Source organism: Piliocolobus tephrosceles, chromosome 11 (assembly GCF_002776525.5).
Source record: "Piliocolobus tephrosceles isolate RC106 chromosome 11, ASM277652v3, whole genome shotgun sequence".
Lineage (NCBI taxonomy): Eukaryota > Metazoa > Chordata > Mammalia > Primates > Cercopithecidae > Piliocolobus > Piliocolobus tephrosceles.
This window is the reverse complement of record NC_045444.1, coordinates 72,677,291-72,695,550: the sequence shown is the minus strand read 5'-3', so window position 1 is coordinate 72,695,550 and position 18,260 is coordinate 72,677,291. Positions and strand designations below refer to the sequence as shown.

At 35.4% G+C, this 18,260-nt stretch overlaps 1 protein-coding gene across 3 annotated transcripts in view; it reads right to left on the bottom strand.

Moving 5' to 3' along the window:
- ITGAV (integrin subunit alpha V) overlaps positions 1–18,260 on the bottom strand; it is a 92,722-nt gene that overhangs the window by 30,774 nt on the left and 43,688 nt on the right. For all 3 annotated transcript variants that reach the window (XM_023212391.2, XM_023212392.2, XM_023212393.1), the window contains 9 exons: positions 17,073–17,118; positions 13,917–14,042; positions 13,013–13,057; positions 11,510–11,553; positions 11,365–11,421; positions 8,932–8,984; positions 7,987–8,189; positions 3,064–3,255; positions 270–315 (listed from right to left, as the gene is read on the bottom strand). In XM_023212391.2, coding sequence (XP_023068159.1) covers positions 270–315; positions 3,064–3,255; positions 7,987–8,189; positions 8,932–8,984; positions 11,365–11,421; positions 11,510–11,553; positions 13,013–13,057; positions 13,917–14,042; positions 17,073–17,118 — 812 coding nt within the window. The remainder of the gene's footprint in view (positions 1–269; positions 316–3,063; positions 3,256–7,986; positions 8,190–8,931; positions 8,985–11,364; positions 11,422–11,509; positions 11,554–13,012; positions 13,058–13,916; positions 14,043–17,072; positions 17,119–18,260) is intronic.

Sequence of the window (18,260 nt, the reverse complement as noted above, 5' to 3'; positions counted from 1 at the left end):
TAAATGTTTGAGATGATGGATATCCTAATTACTCTGATTTGATCATTACATTGTATGAATGTATCAAAATATCACATGTACCCCATAAATATGTGCAATTATTATGTATCAATAAAAATAATACTATTTGCCTGCAGCAAATCATGAATAGAAAGAACAAATTTTATCATTATTTCAAGAAAATTAAACTAAAATTCAAATACTGACAGTTAAAAAACATTCAAATAATTCAGAATATTCCTATACTACAGGATACAGAAAATGCTCACCTGTATAAGATAGCTCGATCTACACCAAAAGCTCCTACAATTAAGTCTTAAGAAAGAGTGGAAAAACATGTTAATAATGATAATAGTTTTCAAAATGTATATATCATTCTATAAAATTTTCAGTGAACATAAAAAGGCTTGAACATAGTCTCAAAACTATTCATTAAGAGGTTGTAAGATATTATATAAAAGGCTAAAATATGTGAAAACTGTAAACAAATTACCATCAGTGGAAAATGCTTATTATAAAGTAGACTTTCACCTAGGTGGAGATAAATCTTTTAAATGAATATTTAGTAAAAAGTAGCAACGATAAGCATGCACCTGCCAAATATACATACTGCCAAAGGAAAAAGCTTTATAGATGCCTGTGGATTTTACAATCTTACTATAAAATTTATTTTCTATTTCTTATATATAATATATGTGTATATACATATAAATATAAAATATGATAGCAGATAGCACTCAAATCAGCAAGAATGAAACGCATTAGTTTTCATATGCCACTGGTTCAACTGGTTCACAGTTCAGTAAAAGACAAATGAGAGCTCTATCTCACAGTATACCCAAGCTAAATTCGAGGAAGTCTTTTCTAAACAGAAAAGCACATGAAAAAAAACATAAAAACAGAGAGATTTGATTACATAAAAGTTTAAAACTTTATGCTCAAAATGCAAATGTGACAAACTAGAAAATACATACAAGCGTTAAGGAGTTAATATTCGCAACATTTAAGTTACTGTGAAAATTTAAACAAAAAATGAATGAATAAAGAAAAACAAAATACCATCCCAGTAGCAAAGAAGAAAAAAAGACACAAAAAGGAAATTCACAGAAGTAAATATGTATATACACAAATAACAACATGAGGTGGATTCTTAACTATACATTAGCTTATTAGTAAAAATAATCATTTTTATTTATGTATAGTGAAGAACCAACCTCATGGCTGGGCATGGTGGCTCACGCCTGTAATCCCAGCACTTTGGGAGGCTGAGGCAGGCAGATCACGAGGTCAGGAGTTTGAGACCAGCCTGACCAAGACCAGCCTGATCAACAAGGTGAAACTCCATCACTACTAAAAATACAAAAATTAGCCAGGTGTGGTGGCGCCTGCCTGTAATCCCAGCTACTCAGGAGGCTGAGGCAGAAGAATCGCTTGAACCCGGGCCATGAAGTTTGCAGTGAGCTGAGATCACACCACTGCACTCTAGCCTGGGTGACACAGCGAGACTTCGTCTCAAAAAAAAAAAAAGAATAAAACGCATGCCTTATTTCTAGAATCACAAACTGTTAGTTAAAATACCCAGTCCACCTGTTATACAGTTAAAAATTATTTTAAAAGCGGCACAAGTGTGGGAAAACTTTGACTCATTGACTGCTGGTGAGTGCTTTAAAAAGTTGACAAAAACCTTCCTGTGGAGGGAGTGGGATGGTAACTTGACCATGTGTATTAACAATCTTAAAAAAAGAAGTGCACACACTTGATACAGTGATTCTTGAATTTTGTCCTAATGACATAATCAGAGATATGCAAAAGAATTATAAAGAAAGATAAAAATGCCACAAAATAAGGTAAATAAGATACGATACAGTTATTTGTTACAAAAAGAAACAAAATTCATGTTTTAGAAGAATAATAATGAAATGTTTCTGAAATGTTGAATAAAACACACTATAAACAGCATATAAAAGCATGATTTCCTTTTTAAAAAAAATGTGTGTGACCGCATAGGAAAAAAATGGAAAAGATATGCTTTGATGTATTTTCTAAAAGTTCTATAATAAATATATTGCATTTATAACAAAAAAACTCTAAAATAATATTAATTTATGATAATCAACTTCATGTCTTATTTCTGGAAACAGACCAACATACTTGTATACTGAGCTCATATTAAGTGTTTCAACACAAATGTCATCTAAATTTTCTACACTATATTTCATTTAAAGAAAAGATCTATTTTGATCCTAGATACATTTATAATGCTGCAAAGTGTATAAGAACCAGAAAAAGGTCTTGCTTGCTCTATTGGACCCATGCAGGAGACAACTTGGGCAAACTGCCTTTCTCAGTCTCTTTTTACATTCAGAAATGGTATAATAATGAGCTATAAAAATGAGCTTAAATTAACTCATGCATTAATTCCCAGCACTTTGGGAGGCCACGGCAGGTGGATTGCTTGAGCGAGTTTGAGACCAGCCTGAGCAACATGGCAAAAACCACTCTTTACAAACCATACAAAAAGTAGCCAGGCATGCTGGTGTGTGCCCGTAGTCCCAGATACTCAGGAGGCTGAGGTGGGAGGATGGCTTCAGCCCAGAAGGTGGAGGCTGCAATGAGCCAAGATTGTGCCACTGTACTCCAGCCTGGGCAACAGAGCCATACCTTGTCTTAAAAAAAAAAAAAAAAAAAAAAAAAAATCATAACTATTAGTCAAGTACATAAATTCTACATAATTAAAAAAATTAAAAAGATAGGTAACATTAAAACAGCTTAGAATGAGCATTTAGCTTTTGTTTATAGCTTCTGTAATACTCTTCTCTGACATTTCATTAAAGACTACAGGAGAAACTCAGAGTGTACTGTATACACTCCCAGGAAAGAGAGCTGACTTTTCTTCATATCCTCTTAGGTGATGGGAATGATGCCTTGAATACTTTAGAGGTTTGATCAACACATGAAATACTGAATTGCAATAATGTATAATATAAATCAAGAACAGTAACTAATACTATTTGCTATTAGGACTGAAAAATCTAAGGGCTCTATGTGTTGATAAGAAACCACCTGGATATCCATTTTTGTCTATATCTGTGGCTCCTTTCATTGAATAGCCAAAGCTTGGTGGCATGCTTCGAGCAGCCCACTGCCCTTCAAGGATTTGAGATGGGACTGCATTCAAGCCCGTTGATCTTCCATTGAAGATATAAACAATTCCTTTTTTATCTTCACCCCCATATGGAGCAGCAATTGCAATATCTGTGGGGAAAAAGAAGAAGGGGAAGGAGCATGACAGAAGTAAGCAGGAGGAAAAGAAAGGGAAGAATGAGGAAGGAACGAGAGAAGAGGGGGAAGAGGGCAAGGATGAAGAGAAAAAATGTTTCAGTACTTGTAATTATTTGTACAGATCTTAATATTTATAGAACCCATTTATCATGATAAATATTAATTCAAAGTTCAGTAGGGTACTCTTTATCCACAAGCAATAATCTAATTCAAGGAAACTCAAGCAAAACTGTACAGAAAAGACATTAATTTAGAGCCAGATCATCTGGCTCTGACCTTAAACAAATCACTTAAACTTTCTGTACCACAAATGCTTCCTCGTTAAAACTAGGAGGTAGGGGATGGGAGAAGGATACATCAAAAGATTCATCTAAAGTTTATTTTCACTCTCAAAATTCTAGTTAATTTATTTACGGATGGTATTGTTTTTTCTGAACAGAAGCCAATCTGCTCAGAAATTTGAAAGTTGTGACTTCATCTTGATCTTGCTCAACTTACACTGAAAGAAGACAAATGAATAATATTTTAAATCTTTAAAAAACCCCAAACACCAAATGATCTTTTCTACCTCTAAAATATATTACCAACCTGCCCACTTCTCTCTGCTGCTGCTGCCACCCTAGACAAGTCATTGCCGTATTTTGCTTTTAAACAGCCTTTTAAGAGGCCTCCCACTTCTACCCTTGCCTCTATAACTTTCTCTTCTAAAGGGCCAAACATTCACCATATCATGTCACACCCATCCCCTTCTTAAAATCCTTCAATTAGTTCCCAAAGCATTTAGAGTAAGTTCTAAACCCTACCTGGTATTTCCATTATTTAGTATGCAAATCTCATTCTTCTCCCCATCCCCACCCCCACACCATCCAGTTTTTTACCCTTATTTACTCTTCACAGCAATCCTGGCCTTTTTTTCTGTTTCTTAAACACACCAAGCTAGTTGCCAACTATGGACTTATATTTGCTGTTCTCTCTGCCTTAACAGCTTTTGCTCCAGAGCTTTTACAACTCTATTCCTTCTATTTGTCCAAATGATAGATCAATGTCATTGACATTAGATCAGATGTCATTCTGTCAGCAAGCTATTCCCTACTTGCTCCACCTCTCTCAACCCCCTACTTTCTCTATCACCCTCTCTATCCCAAAACTCTTATTATATTACCTTGCCTTCTAAAAAAAATCTACCATCTTTATCATTATCTGGATTTCCCCATTGTTTACTTATTCAATGACCACACAAAATAAGTAAGCTATAGAACATAAGCTTCCTGAGACCAAGGACATGTCGTATCTTGCCTATCACAGACTCTAAGTACCAGCCATAACAAATTGCCTCAATTTCCTTAATGTACACGAGCTGTCTCATAGCTCCTTAATAAGCCATGCCTCACTGTCTCATGGCTCCCCTGAAACATCGACAATACCTTGATAACTCATCCTTTATATGAGACCATTAAGCCTGGGATCTCAAACACTGATGATCACATTGAGGTGCTTTTTTTTTTTTTTTTTAACACATATATGCTGTCCCCATTGGATGCTGAGTTGCTGAGTTTCTTAAAGACATGAGTAGACTCTGATTTATGCTCATTTCTACCACCTAGAAGAGTGCCTGGCTTGCAGTAAATACCAACTAAGAATTTGTTATCCTTAAAAATGAGTACCTCAGTTATGTAAAAGTATTCTTTTTATCCTTTTTTAAGCCTTAAAAGGTAAGTTGGCCGGGTGCAGTGGCTCATGCCTATAATCCCAGCACTTTGGGAGGCCAAGGCAGGTGGGTTACGAGGTCAAGAGATGAAGACCATCCTGGCCAACATGGTGAAACTCCATCTCTACTAAAAATACAAAAATTAGCCAAGCGTGGTGGTTGGTGCCGGTAGTCCCAGCTACTCAGAAGGCTTAGGCAAGGGAATTGCTTAAACCCGGGAGGTGGAGGTTGCAGTGAGCCAAGATGGTGCCACTGCATTCCAGCCTACCGACAGAGTGAGACTCTGTCTAAAAAAACAAAACAAACAAAAAAAAAAAAACAAAGATAAGCATAACTTCTATAACTTCTATACTGACATATGCATTAATAAAGTATTTATTAAAACAGGCTGGCCATGGTAGCTCATGCTTTAATCCTATCACCTTTGGAGGCCTAGGCAGCCAGACTGCTTAAGCCCAGGAGTTTGAGACCAACTTTGGCAACATGGCAAAGCCCCATCTCTACAAAAAATACAAAAATTAGCCATGCATGGAGGCGCACACTGGTAGTCCCAGCTACTTGGGAGGGTAAGGTAGGAGAACTGCTTGAGCCTGGGAGGTTGAGTCTGCAGTGAGCTGTGATCGTACCACTGCACTCCAGCTTGGGTGACAGAGGAAGACCCTGTCTCAATAAATAATAAAAATATAAAGTATTTGTTAAAATATAATTTTCCAACAAAAGATGGCTACAATGTTGAGTGACTGTTTAATAAAAATTATCTGTAACTTTCTAAACCCTTCATTATTTTATACATGTTAATCATCTTCTCTCTTTGCTATCATCTGTCGAGTCTGGAAGATCCTACACCTTCATACGATCAATTTCTTCCTTTGATCATTTTAGTTGCTCTTTCCTGTTTTTCTTTATTTCCTCTGCTTTTCCTGGAAGACTACTGATAAAAACTGCACATAATTACCTTTGGGCTATATAAAATTTTGGAACATAACTTTATTGTTTTGTTTTCAATATCCCTCTTGATGATGCCTAGGGTGCGGGTAGGTGGAAAGAGAGGAATATAGGAATATAGGAGCAATGACACTTAATGTCTTCATGTATGAACAACAACAAAAGATCTAACCTATAACTAATAGAACATATATATGCATAATGTAACTATATTGACACATATATATTAAATACTACACATAAATATAGCTCAGATAATTTTTCACTAAAGACATTATGATTCACAGTCTACTATTTGGTACAGTAAGACCCAAGGAGAAACCTTGGGTCTTCAAAATCATCCTCTATGGTATCTATCTGTATTTTACCCCTTTGTAAAATCATTGTAAAACTTCACATTTTTTAAGCGGTTGTCTATATTTGTTGTACTGACAGACAATATATTGTAACAAAAACTTAGAAAGCTGGAAGAGATTTTGGTTAGATCATAATAATGAGAAAACTTTCTTTAAAGTAACTGGAATAACATCAAGATAAGGTAACAGCAAACATGACCAGGCTTCCCAGAAAAACTGGGAGACAAGAGGCTCAGCTACATAGCAAAGAATTCATTAACTTTATTCATGGTGGAACCTCAAACTTAGCCCTGTGTTTCCTATGTAGTTTTTGTTATGATTAAGTAATGATTTGGTCTGTTCTATAGTGTTCTTTTCACATTTTATTATGAACTTCATACCATAGCTCCATTTGATTTATGCTAAGTTCTCTTGGTGGTAAAAATCTTTAAGCCTCTATTTTAGGTAGCAAATGTACCTCTGAGTAGATGTTCCGTACCACTGAAACTTCTATGGTTGGCCAGGCAGGAGGATCACTTGAACTCAGGAGTTAGAGACCAGCCTGGGTAATATGGCAAGACCTCAGCTCTACTAAAAATCAAAAAAATTAGCAGGGCATGGTGGTAGGAGCCTGTAGTCCCAGCTACTCAGGAGGCCGAAGTGGGAGGATCTCTTGACCCTGGGAGGTCGAAGCTGCAGTGAGCCATGATTGCACCACTGCATTCTAGCCTGGGTGACAGTGAGACGCTGCCTCAAAAATAAAAATTAAAATTAAAAAAAAGAAAGAAACATCTAGGGTTAATCTTCCAGATGACACTTCTAGTAAATGACATCACCTACCCACAAGACAGGTGTGAAATCTTGAGGGCAAACAACATTTACCTTTCCACTACTATTTGAGACATACAACAAGTCATCTGTATTTTTAAAGTTTTCTTCTTAATGTATACCTTTCCTTTAAGTTTTAAGGGGGCATATGCTTACTATACTGTTGATTACACAAACTAGTTCAACTATCCATTCTGTGATCTCTAGAAAGGTTTTTAATAGATTTATTAAAAAAATTCTTGGTAATTTGTAACCAATATTTCATGTTTCTGAAAAGACTTCTAAAGTAAAAGCTAACTTTCCTTTTTAAAGATATCGACAACTATTAAAATGGTACTATTGTAAAAGAATAGGCTTATACTTTTAATATGCCACCATGAAGGGAGATATGACATCCCTCAGAACATTTTGGACAGCTACAACAAAGTTATGGCTTTAAAATTATTAATGGGAAATCATATCTTTGAGGTATGCATTAGTCAGCATTGCCTTGACAATGTGCCTAGAAGCATTTTTTTTTTTTAACACTTGTAGCCAAATGAACAGAAGAGGGCACTGCTACTAAGCAGGATGCAGAAACACATAAAGCCACCAGCTAGCAGGAGGTGCCAGGAGAATGAAGGTTCATTTCAGAAAGTAATCATTCTGACCTTCTAATTTGGGGCTGAGTGAATAATAACTCATGAGAGTCAATTTTTGAAATCTTTGCTCTGATTTTTAAAGAAAAATAGCAATCTGTCTTTAAATTTGGTGTGTTACTCACTGACACACAATCCACCTTTCCAGGAAGGAGATTTGCTTGTGCAGACTCCTACAGATGGAGTTACAGGACTTTTCCAGGTAGACACAGATAATCAGGGACCTCCAGCTACTAAACTTCGATCTTACCATTGAAACCATCCTGGTCCAGATCTCCCAAAGGAGCTATGGCACTGCCAAACCGTGCAAAGACCTCAAACCCATTCAGCTTTGTTGTCTGGAAGTCTCCTGAAGCTCTCTGTAGAGACACTGAGACCTGCCCCACCTCCTGGAGTTTGCCATCAGAGCCACGATCCATGAAGAGAGGCGCTCCAATAAACACATCTGCATAACTAAAAGAACAGAATCTTCTCATCTGGTTACAACATCAAATTTCGTATCTTAGTACGCATTTTCTTTCTTATTACAACTCACTTTTCCTCTTTCTGCATCTCTCACACTCACAGTGAAACACAAAATGATTACCAGAGCACCCATTTCAAATTGAAACCTTCCTTTAATTCTTTTAAGAAACTATGAGTAATTCATACAATTATTTGTTCACATTATAAAAGTTACTGAAAAAAACAGAACATACATAGAGGTTTTCTTTTTTTTTCTATTTTATTTTATTTTATTTTTGAGACAGAGTCTCACTCTATCTCCCAGGCTGGAGTGCAGTGGCGCGATCTCGGCTCACTGCAAGCTCCGCCTCTGGGGTTCATGCCATTCTCCTGCCTCAGCCTCCAGAGTAGCTGGGACTACAGGCGCCCACCACCACGCCCGGCTAATTTTTTGTATTCCTAGTAGAGATGGGGTTTCACTGTGTTAGCCAGGATGGTCTCGATCTCCTGACCTTGTGATCCGCCCACCCTGGCCTCCCAAAGTGCTGGGATTACAGGCATGAGCTACCACGCCCGGCCACAAACATAGAGGTTTTCTAGAATTCATGATTAAGGTTGCTTCAAATTGTTTCCTTAAACAGAAAGATTAGCAGAAAAGGAATACAAAAACAGCAGAAAAAAATGTTTAGTTTGAGTAAAATATTCGTAAACATGAGAAGATAACTTTCTGGAAACATTTTTTTAAACTTACTCATCTCCATTAATGTCAGTGGCAGCTACAGAAAACCCAAAATATGCAGCCATCTGGATGAAAAGATGAAAATGAAATGTTTATATTTCATTCAATTAGTTTAGACAATTAACATTCGTAATATATGTACCAAATAGAAAGGGTTATTTTTTTTCTCTGCATATAGTGCTTCAATCTAAATGTCTTGTCTTTTGTTTATTCTACCAACACAATGACAATCAGGTAATGAGGCTTGTTGTTTTCCTAAACAGAATATATTCCTAGGACACAATATATTACATGTATATCATTCCAGCGCTGTTGACATATGACATTTAAGTCTAACGACTATCAATTCTCCTTCCTAGGCCTACCCTATTATCTCCCTTTCTCTCCATTTCCCAAAACATACCAGACACAAGCACACTAACAAAAATATATAGTCACAGACAAATGTTGTGATTGAAACCAACAAGTTTTATACGGATGCCTACGTCATGAGGATAATAAATAATTATTCATAATAGATAATAATTGGCTCCCCTATGTGAAACTACTACTACTGTTTAAAAATTACTATTTGGAAAGATATTGAAAGGAGCTCATTTTTGTGTCATAGCTCTATCGATTACTTGCCACATGGTTTTGCTTTTGAATCACACACAGTACAAATGTGTTTGGGTTTATTATGAGCTTATAATGCACAGGGAGCAGAAATGTCCTTTTCCCTACCACAGGACACCACTGGCTTTCATAGGGTGAGCAGCTTAGCTGTAAATAAATGTGAAAAAGGAAAGCTCCAAGAGAGCTCAAAGTGCAAAACAAAACTAAAAGAGATGACAGATTAAATACAAAGTAAGGTGAAAAATGAGTCAACAAACCAAACAAGGAAAGTTAGCAATGCTTCTCAAATTTGATTGGCTCAGGTATCAAGAGAGAATGATAAGGGAGATTCCTACATTATCTATTTTGGGTTGATACAGTGTAATTGGGAAAATGAAAGGTGTGTTCTGTTTTAAATGACAAGATCAGAGCTGGTGAAATAAAATATACTGTGTTTGGGATACAAGGTTGATGTGCTGACTAGAATGTAACAGAATAATATTCATGGGCCTTAGTGACCTACAGTGTTTGGCTTGGAAGTGTAAAGAAAGGACGGCATTTACTGAGACACATTTTGTCCTGGGCACTATGATTCAAATGTTTTCTTTTGATTCTCACAACTGTCCCATGAGAAAGTTGCCAGCATCCCTATTTTTATAAATAAGGAACCAAATTTTCAGCAGCAAATACCTTATCCAATGCAATAACAGACTGAGCATGGAAAACCCAGGTTTGTACCCATATAAAAGCCAAGTTTCCCACTCCTCTCTAGTCACCCCCACTTCACAATAGTGGAAGAAGAATAAAGCAAGTATCACTGACTGCATGCAATAGGATCCAGACTCATACATGGTCACCAGACAGGAGAAGCTGCTTGAGCTGGAGAAGTCACAACTGAACAAAGGGAACACCCCTGCAGCACCCTAACTGCCTGTCAACTGCAGGGTTCCCCAGGTTGTGCATCAATCCTGACTGCCACAGAAATGGGAAGAGGTTTCTGGGGACCATGAGTCTAGTCAGTCATCCTATCAATCCTATCCCAAAGCCCAACAATCTCAACTGAACAAAAAGGCTTGAATCCCAGATCTGCAAACTTTGAGAAAGATTTTTCTCTACCTACTGTTTACATTTTTCTTCATCATTACCAACTTATGGTATAATTATCTGAGACATACAACAGAGAATATTATAAAATGCCTGAACTCGCAGAGAATGTCTAATACTTAAAAAGCACTAGCATTTTTTAGCTGAGAAATATCTTATTTCATGTAGTACAAATGAAGTTCACTTGTAATATCTATAATACACACCTGTGCCATGCTTTCTGTTGCATCTAATAAAATTATAAGGCATAGATCATCCTTAAAAAAGAATTTAATGTTACCAGTAAAGAAAAAGAAAGTCTTTGTGGTTTTGTGTGTATGTGATTTTGTATTTTCCAAGAAAACAAAAAGGCAGACAAAAACAAGCCAAAATATCCAAATTACTTTGGCTAAAGCAAAGATGAAATATTTAAAGCCCATCTTATATGTAGAATATTGAATGTTATGGAATCATTAAATCATTCTGATACTGCCAGCAAAGTTTTAAGACATTAGGAAACTCTGATAATAAAATATTGAGTGAAAAAGGCAAGACAAAATGAAAAATACAGAGTAAACCAATTTTTGTTTATACACACACACACAAAAGAGAAATGATAATAGTTTGACCAAAATGATAAGAGTTGGAAGAATTATCTATTTGATGAGATTATAGTTCACTTTTACACTTTTATATTTCACAAATTTACTCCAATGAGTACATACTGCCTTTATAGTGGGAGAGGGCGATCATATTCTGGAAGCATACCTGATCGCCAGTAAAATTGTATATGGAGGACATGTTCTTCCCATCATAAATATAAACCTGTGAAGGAAAAACAGAAGTATATGAAATCTAGTAAAACAGAAGATAACTTAGAGATTTTTTAAAAAATACCTTCTAACTGTCCTACCATTCCCAAAGTCCTTGCTGCTCTTGGAACTCCTGAAACAAAGTCTGAAACAAAAAAACAAATTATTCATTTTTTAGGACAACACTGGAAGTTGCAGACAAGAAGTGACTATGTCAGCAAGCTTTAAGTTTTACTACTTCAGTTCAAAACAAACAATCGATTTAGAAAAATTGGTACTCTGTAAAAAATAGCCCAGCATATTTAAACTATAAAATCAAAATTTACCAAATATAAATTCTGGAGGGCTCTCAAACATACACAAATAAGCCTTCAAGTCATTTGTAATACTGTTAAACAAGAATAGACAAGATAAAGTAACCTAAGAATAAAGAAAAACTAAATGTACAGTAATGAAAAATAATACAGAGCAAACTAAAGTGGGGTAGATGTGGCTGTGGCACAGAAATGTGATCAAAATCTGGTAAAGACTGTGATTCCTAAATGGAGCTCTGAAGGAAGATGGATGGACAATGAGAGGATGGGATAATAACGGTACAGAGATGGCCCAGAAGGTAACAAAGGATGCCTAGCGAAAGAAGAAACTAAGCCTCTCCCAGAGGAATGAATTTGCTGAAGGCAAGGAGGAAAACGCTAAAGAAATCACTAACAGTGTTGGGGGCTAAAAAGAAGCAGAAAGGAAAGGCACTGAAGCCAAGTGTAGCCGTCTCAATTTCAGCAGCCACTAGAGGAAGTTTAGCACAGACCTAGCCTGGACTCTCGCCAGTGTGCTAATATCTCTCTCCTTTCTTCTGTTATATTCCATAACAATGGTTTAAAATTGCTTAACATTTTCTTTTTTTCTTTTTTTTGAGACAGGGTCTCGGCTCTGTCACCCAGGCTGGAGTGCAGTGGCAGGTGCAATCACAGTTCATGGCAGCTTCAACCTCCCTGGGCTCTGGCGATTCTCCCACCTCAGCCTCCTGAGTATCTGGACACTGGTGTGCATCACCGCGCCCAGCTAATTTTTGTATTTTTTCTACAGGCTGGATTTTGCCATGTTGTCCCGACTGCTTTCGAACTCCAGGGCTCAAGGAATTCACTCGCCTTGGCCTCCCAAAGTGCTGAGATTACAGGCTTGAGCCACAGCACGCAGCGCTCAAACTGCTTAAAATTTTCTTTTGTTTTTTGAGACAGGGTCTCGGCTCTGTCACCCAGGCTGGAGTGCAGTGGCAGGCGCAATCACAGTTCATGGCAGCTTCAACCTCCCTGGGCTCTGGCGATCCTCCCACCTCAGCCTCCTGAGTATCTGGACACTGGTGTGCATCACCGCGCCCAGCTAATTTTTGTATTTTTTCTAGAGGCTGGATTTTGCCATGTTGTCCAGACTATTCTCGAACTCCAGGGCTCAAGGGATCCACTCGCCTTGGCCTCCCAAAGTGCTGAGGTTACAGGCTTGAGCCACAGCACCCAGCCACTCAAACTGTTTAAAAATTTCAATGCCACATGTTTCAAATGCTTAATCTAATTTTTTTAAAGATTAGATATAGTTCGAGAACTTCATACCATCTATGCCATCACCATTGAAATCTCCGACAGCCACAGAGTAACCTAAACAGGAAACCAAAGGGGAGAAGCGTCAGGACAAGTAAGTTATCTTCGGCAGGTTTGCTGAGTAAGCATTCCTTGAAAATATTTTCAAGAAACTCCTTTAATTACGTAATATTTTGTCCCCTAGTCATAACAGATTCATATGTATATGATACATGAATTTTAAATGAAACAACTGAGTTAAATACTCAAATAGGCTATTTTTATTATAAAACTACAATTGTCTTACTAACTTTACAAAGGAGTCTGTTAAAAACGGCAAATTTACAATTCATCAAAAAGAAGCAACAAATAAATTCTCTTAGCAAGTACTATTTCTGTCATATATGACTTGTTTTAATATATCAGAAAGAAATTTAAAGAGAGAACACATGTTAATAAGTCCTAAAGACCAAGACTTTTATTTAACATCATGAATAAAACTTCAGGAGTTAGAATGCCTCCATTTGAATCTCTGAACAGCAAGTTACAAGCAAGTGACTTTGGGCAAGTTATTTTGCATCTCAGTGCCTTGGTGTTTTCACCTACAAAATGAGAATAATACAATATGCTTGACTTGTGAGGATTAAATGAGCGAATACAAATCAAGTCACCTTGAGGAATGCCCAGAACACAGTAAGCATATCTTAAAAGCTAGCTATTATTATTATCACTGCACAAATAATCGCTCTCTTCAATTTCAATTACTGAAATGTAACATAACCAAAGTACTCATTAACAATTTAAAATTGTATATTCTGTATGTTTTTAAAAATCCTAATCTATTTCACATAAAATATTTTTCTGCTTAAAAGACGATAAGCAGATAAAAGCAAATACACCACAATTCCAAAAATGAGCAAATTTTGGTTTTACCTACCCAAATAACTGTCATCGAAAATAGCTTGTGCAGTCCGAGTTGCTAATTGGTTATTATACTTGATGCTGTAAACATTGGGGTCATATTTAGATACGATTTCTGCCACTTGATCCGAAATAAGCTGACCTAAAAAGAAGTATATATATATATATATATAAAATAAATAACCTTCAAATGGGATTTTTATGATTTTATGATGCAAATAATGTACCTGCATGAAAGAAAACAATATTAGATATTAGTACTTCTAATTATTAGCCTTACATAATTCTCCTTGATCATACTCAATTTGAAAATGGATATTCTTAACTTAAAATTATTTCTGTTTAAGCCAGTACTTAAAATCAGTCTCTGTTAATAAAAATTTAAGAAAACAGGATTTGTCTTAAACCACTAGAAAGCAATGTTAAATATATGGAATAATGAAATCAAAGGCTATCACCCAACTAATCCATTAAAACATGAAAAATTCACTGAAACAATACTGTTACCTTTATAATCAGAATGATTGGTTCAATTGATATCTTTTTAACTAGTAATTTAAACATCTTTAGGAAACAACCTGAATGGATGAGTTCACCTTTGTTCACAACCTTGTTATTAAGCAGACAAGAAATCTAGATGACTACACAAAAATCAGCTTGCCCTCCATGCCAAGAAAGGATAGCTGGTTTATTACATGTTGTCTCCACAATATGGATACAATAATCTCTTATCATTCCTGCTGTTTTAGAAAGATGTGTAACAGCTAACATTTTCAGTCCTGTTCCCATCTGTTCAGTCACAGAGATTGAATCTACAGGACAGAAACACTTTCTCTGTCTTGATCACTACTTTATCATCTGGGCTTAAGCAGTATCAAGAACATACGAAATTCAATAAACATTTCCTGAATCGAAGAACAGAGGAAAATTCACTATTTCTTCTGAATAAAACATTCTTTTCTCCATTCTAACAACTACAATTCTGAGATCTGTGGAAAAATTCATTCTAACATACTTATCCAGGGTGACATCTGCTGATTTTAATGTTATTAAAACAAAATACTATCTGCCAATTCACTGAGTCTGCTAGCTATATATTACATAAAACTTGTAATAAAATTTTAATAAATATATTAATACTACCTCTGTCCTAATTTATTACTGTATCCTAATTATTGCACATTCCTATTTATTAATATTACTCTTATTTATGCAATACCCATGGCATTAAAAAATAGTTCATACATGCTCACAGCTATATCTCTTAAAAAGACAAAGTTAACAAGTAGTCCTAACTGAAAATCACAAAATTTAGCTTCCTTGACAGTTTTGGTTCCCAGGCATCCTCATCAGATACTTCCTTCCCCTCCACTGAATGACACAGTCAGCAATAAAGAAGAAAAATAAATCTGTATTTCTATATCTTAACTAGAAAGTATTAATATCCCCTATTTTCTCTTATGTACTTTAGAACTGCTATTTTTGTTGTAAAACAGTAAAACTCAATTATAATTTTTCTAAATCATTTTATTTCCCAACAGATGTATAATCCATAGAAATTTCAATTTTTCAGTTTTGCTATGTTTTAGAAAGAGACAGGGATCACGTTCTGATCCCTGTCTGTGATGCCTGAATTTTGTCTTTTTTTATTCCCTCCTTTGCCCTCCCTTTCAACATTTCACTTATTCCTATTTTTCATTCCTTCTTATTCTCCTTCCATCCTGTCATCCTCCAGCAAATCTCCTTCTTTAGCTTCCCTCTCCACAAGGCAAAAGCAAGCATGAGTTTTTCTACAAAGAAGCAATTCAGGAAAGCATAGTGTAGAATACAAGAGTAAAATTTGAAACTTTCAAATCAATATAGTCAAAGGATTTCTAATTCTTCCAAATACTGACAATGCTTGAATATCAGAATGCTAATACAAAATAGTTCAACTTATAAATAGTACTTTTTAGCAGAAACTAAATATGTCAATATATTAATGAGATAAATAATTGTATATCTCTAATGATACACAAAGAAAGCAAATATTTAGTTATCTATTTTCAAACTGTCAGCAATAATCTGTTGTACATATGTTCGAATGGTAATTTAATTAGGTCTCCCAGAATGACTGAATAATAATATAATAATGTATCTTTATATCAATGCCAGTTTAATATTTTTTTAAAAACCTAATAAGATCCTCTAATTTTATTTTATTTTATATATATTTTTTGAGACAGTGTCTCTCTGTTGCCCAGACTGGAGTACACTGGTATGATCTTGGCTCACTACAACTTCCTCCTCCTGGGTTCAAGTGATTCTCTTGCCTCAGCCTCCTGAGTAGCTGGGATTACAGGCCCACACCACCATGCCCAGCTAATGTGTGTATTTTTAGTAGAGACGGGGTTTCACCATGTTGGCCAGGTTGGTCTCTAACTCCTGACCTCAGGTGATCTCCTACCTTGGTCTCCCAAAGTGCGGGGATTACAGGCGTGGGCCACCACACCTGCCTTTATGTTTTTAATTTTTTATTTTTTTGGCAGAGACAGGGTCTCACTTTGCTGCCCAGGCTGGTTGTGAACTCCTGGCTTCAAGCGAGCCTCCCGCCTCAGCTTCCCAAAGTGCTGACATTTCAGGCATGAGCCAGTGCACCCAGCAAAAGATCTTCAATTTTTAAGAAGTCCCCAAACACCTAGAGATCATTCTCAACATCAGTAATAAGAAAAGAATCACTTAAATATCCTAACGAGCAACTTCAAAATACTTTCAAAACCTGCAACTTTTAGAATGCCACAGTTGGCCTATACAGATTGGTTTTGCACACTGCCTAATGATTGTATCATGGCCCCTAGAGTATAGACATGAAGAAGTATATATCACACACAATAAAAATAAATTACTTAAAATTACTTTATATATTTACTTTTAAAATATATTTAACATAAAAGTATGTATTTACTTTTTAAATATTTAGTTTATTTTCTTCTAGGAATATATACACATTTAATATATATTATATATGTTATATTCTTTTAAAAAACACTGTGTAAAATGGAGTGTTTATATACTTTAATTGTATTTCCATTTCTTTCTTTAAAATGATTTGTAAAATGTCATAGGCATACAATAAGCCAGGTGAATCAGTGACACATAGTCAATAATTGTAATTTAAAAAATATTAACCTACCTTGCCAATAAAAGCTACCAGGACCACCAAGAAGTACTCTGTCAGCCTAGATGAAATCACACAACAAAAAGGTATATATTTAAAGAACAAATATCTCTCAAAATAGAAATCAATGAAAAACATAAGATATATATGTATTTGTATATATGACTGAACAATACAGTAATGTATCTTTATATCATTACCAGGTTAATTAAGATGCCTTTTTTTTTTTTTTCGTGCAGACAAGGTCTTCCCTCACCCAGGCTATTATCAAACTCCTGGCTTTAAGCAATCTTCCCAGCTCAGCCTCTTAAAGCGCTGAGTCTTATACGTATCTGTCTATCTGTCTGTCTGTCTGTCTATCTATCTACCTATCTATCTATCTAATCTATATTAAGGCAAACAAAATCATAAATCTCAAATTCATCTAACTCAGTTTCAGTGGTTTTCACTGTATCTTTTCTAAAACAAAACTTAAAAGAAAAGTTATAATGTATTCATTTAATATATGAAGATACACAACTTCTTGTGGATCTTGGCTGCTTCACACATTTGAAATGAGGTACTAATGCAAAGTATTATCAGGTTACAATTTTTTAAAGTCACTTCTTAATTTTGTATATTAAATTTGTGACTATATACAGCAAATTTTCTTTCTATAATCACTGAAGAATTTTCTGCTAAAGGAAATACTTTTAGTGTCTCAGATCTAAACAGGAGTGCAGTTGAGAATAAAATTTTCAGGGTGTATTATACATATACAAATTATGCTTGCCTAGCATTTCTTACATTTAACTAACTAAAAGTGTCTAATTCTAGGTATATTGTGTTTGAGCACAATATTTTAGAAATCTCTTCTTGCTGGAGGTAAGATACATTTTTTTCCCCTCCAAATGTACATATAGCCCTTCCAAGCTTTCAACAGACAATCTTTTGCCTTGGCTATGTAAAAGACACTTCTAAGTCATCTGCCCTAAAAAGACACCCTTTTCTCAGAAATGTGTTTAAGAAAGTGAACATCTAATTTAGCAATGACTTTCACAGTATGAGAGTACTTTTGGGGTTATGGTTGTATAGGCATAAATACAGAAAAGATGAACATTGATATTTTAAAAATATATAATACCTATTTGGAAATGTATCATACAAGTTTAAACCTAATATTTATTAATATACTTTATCTCTGGCTTACTTACATTCTGAATT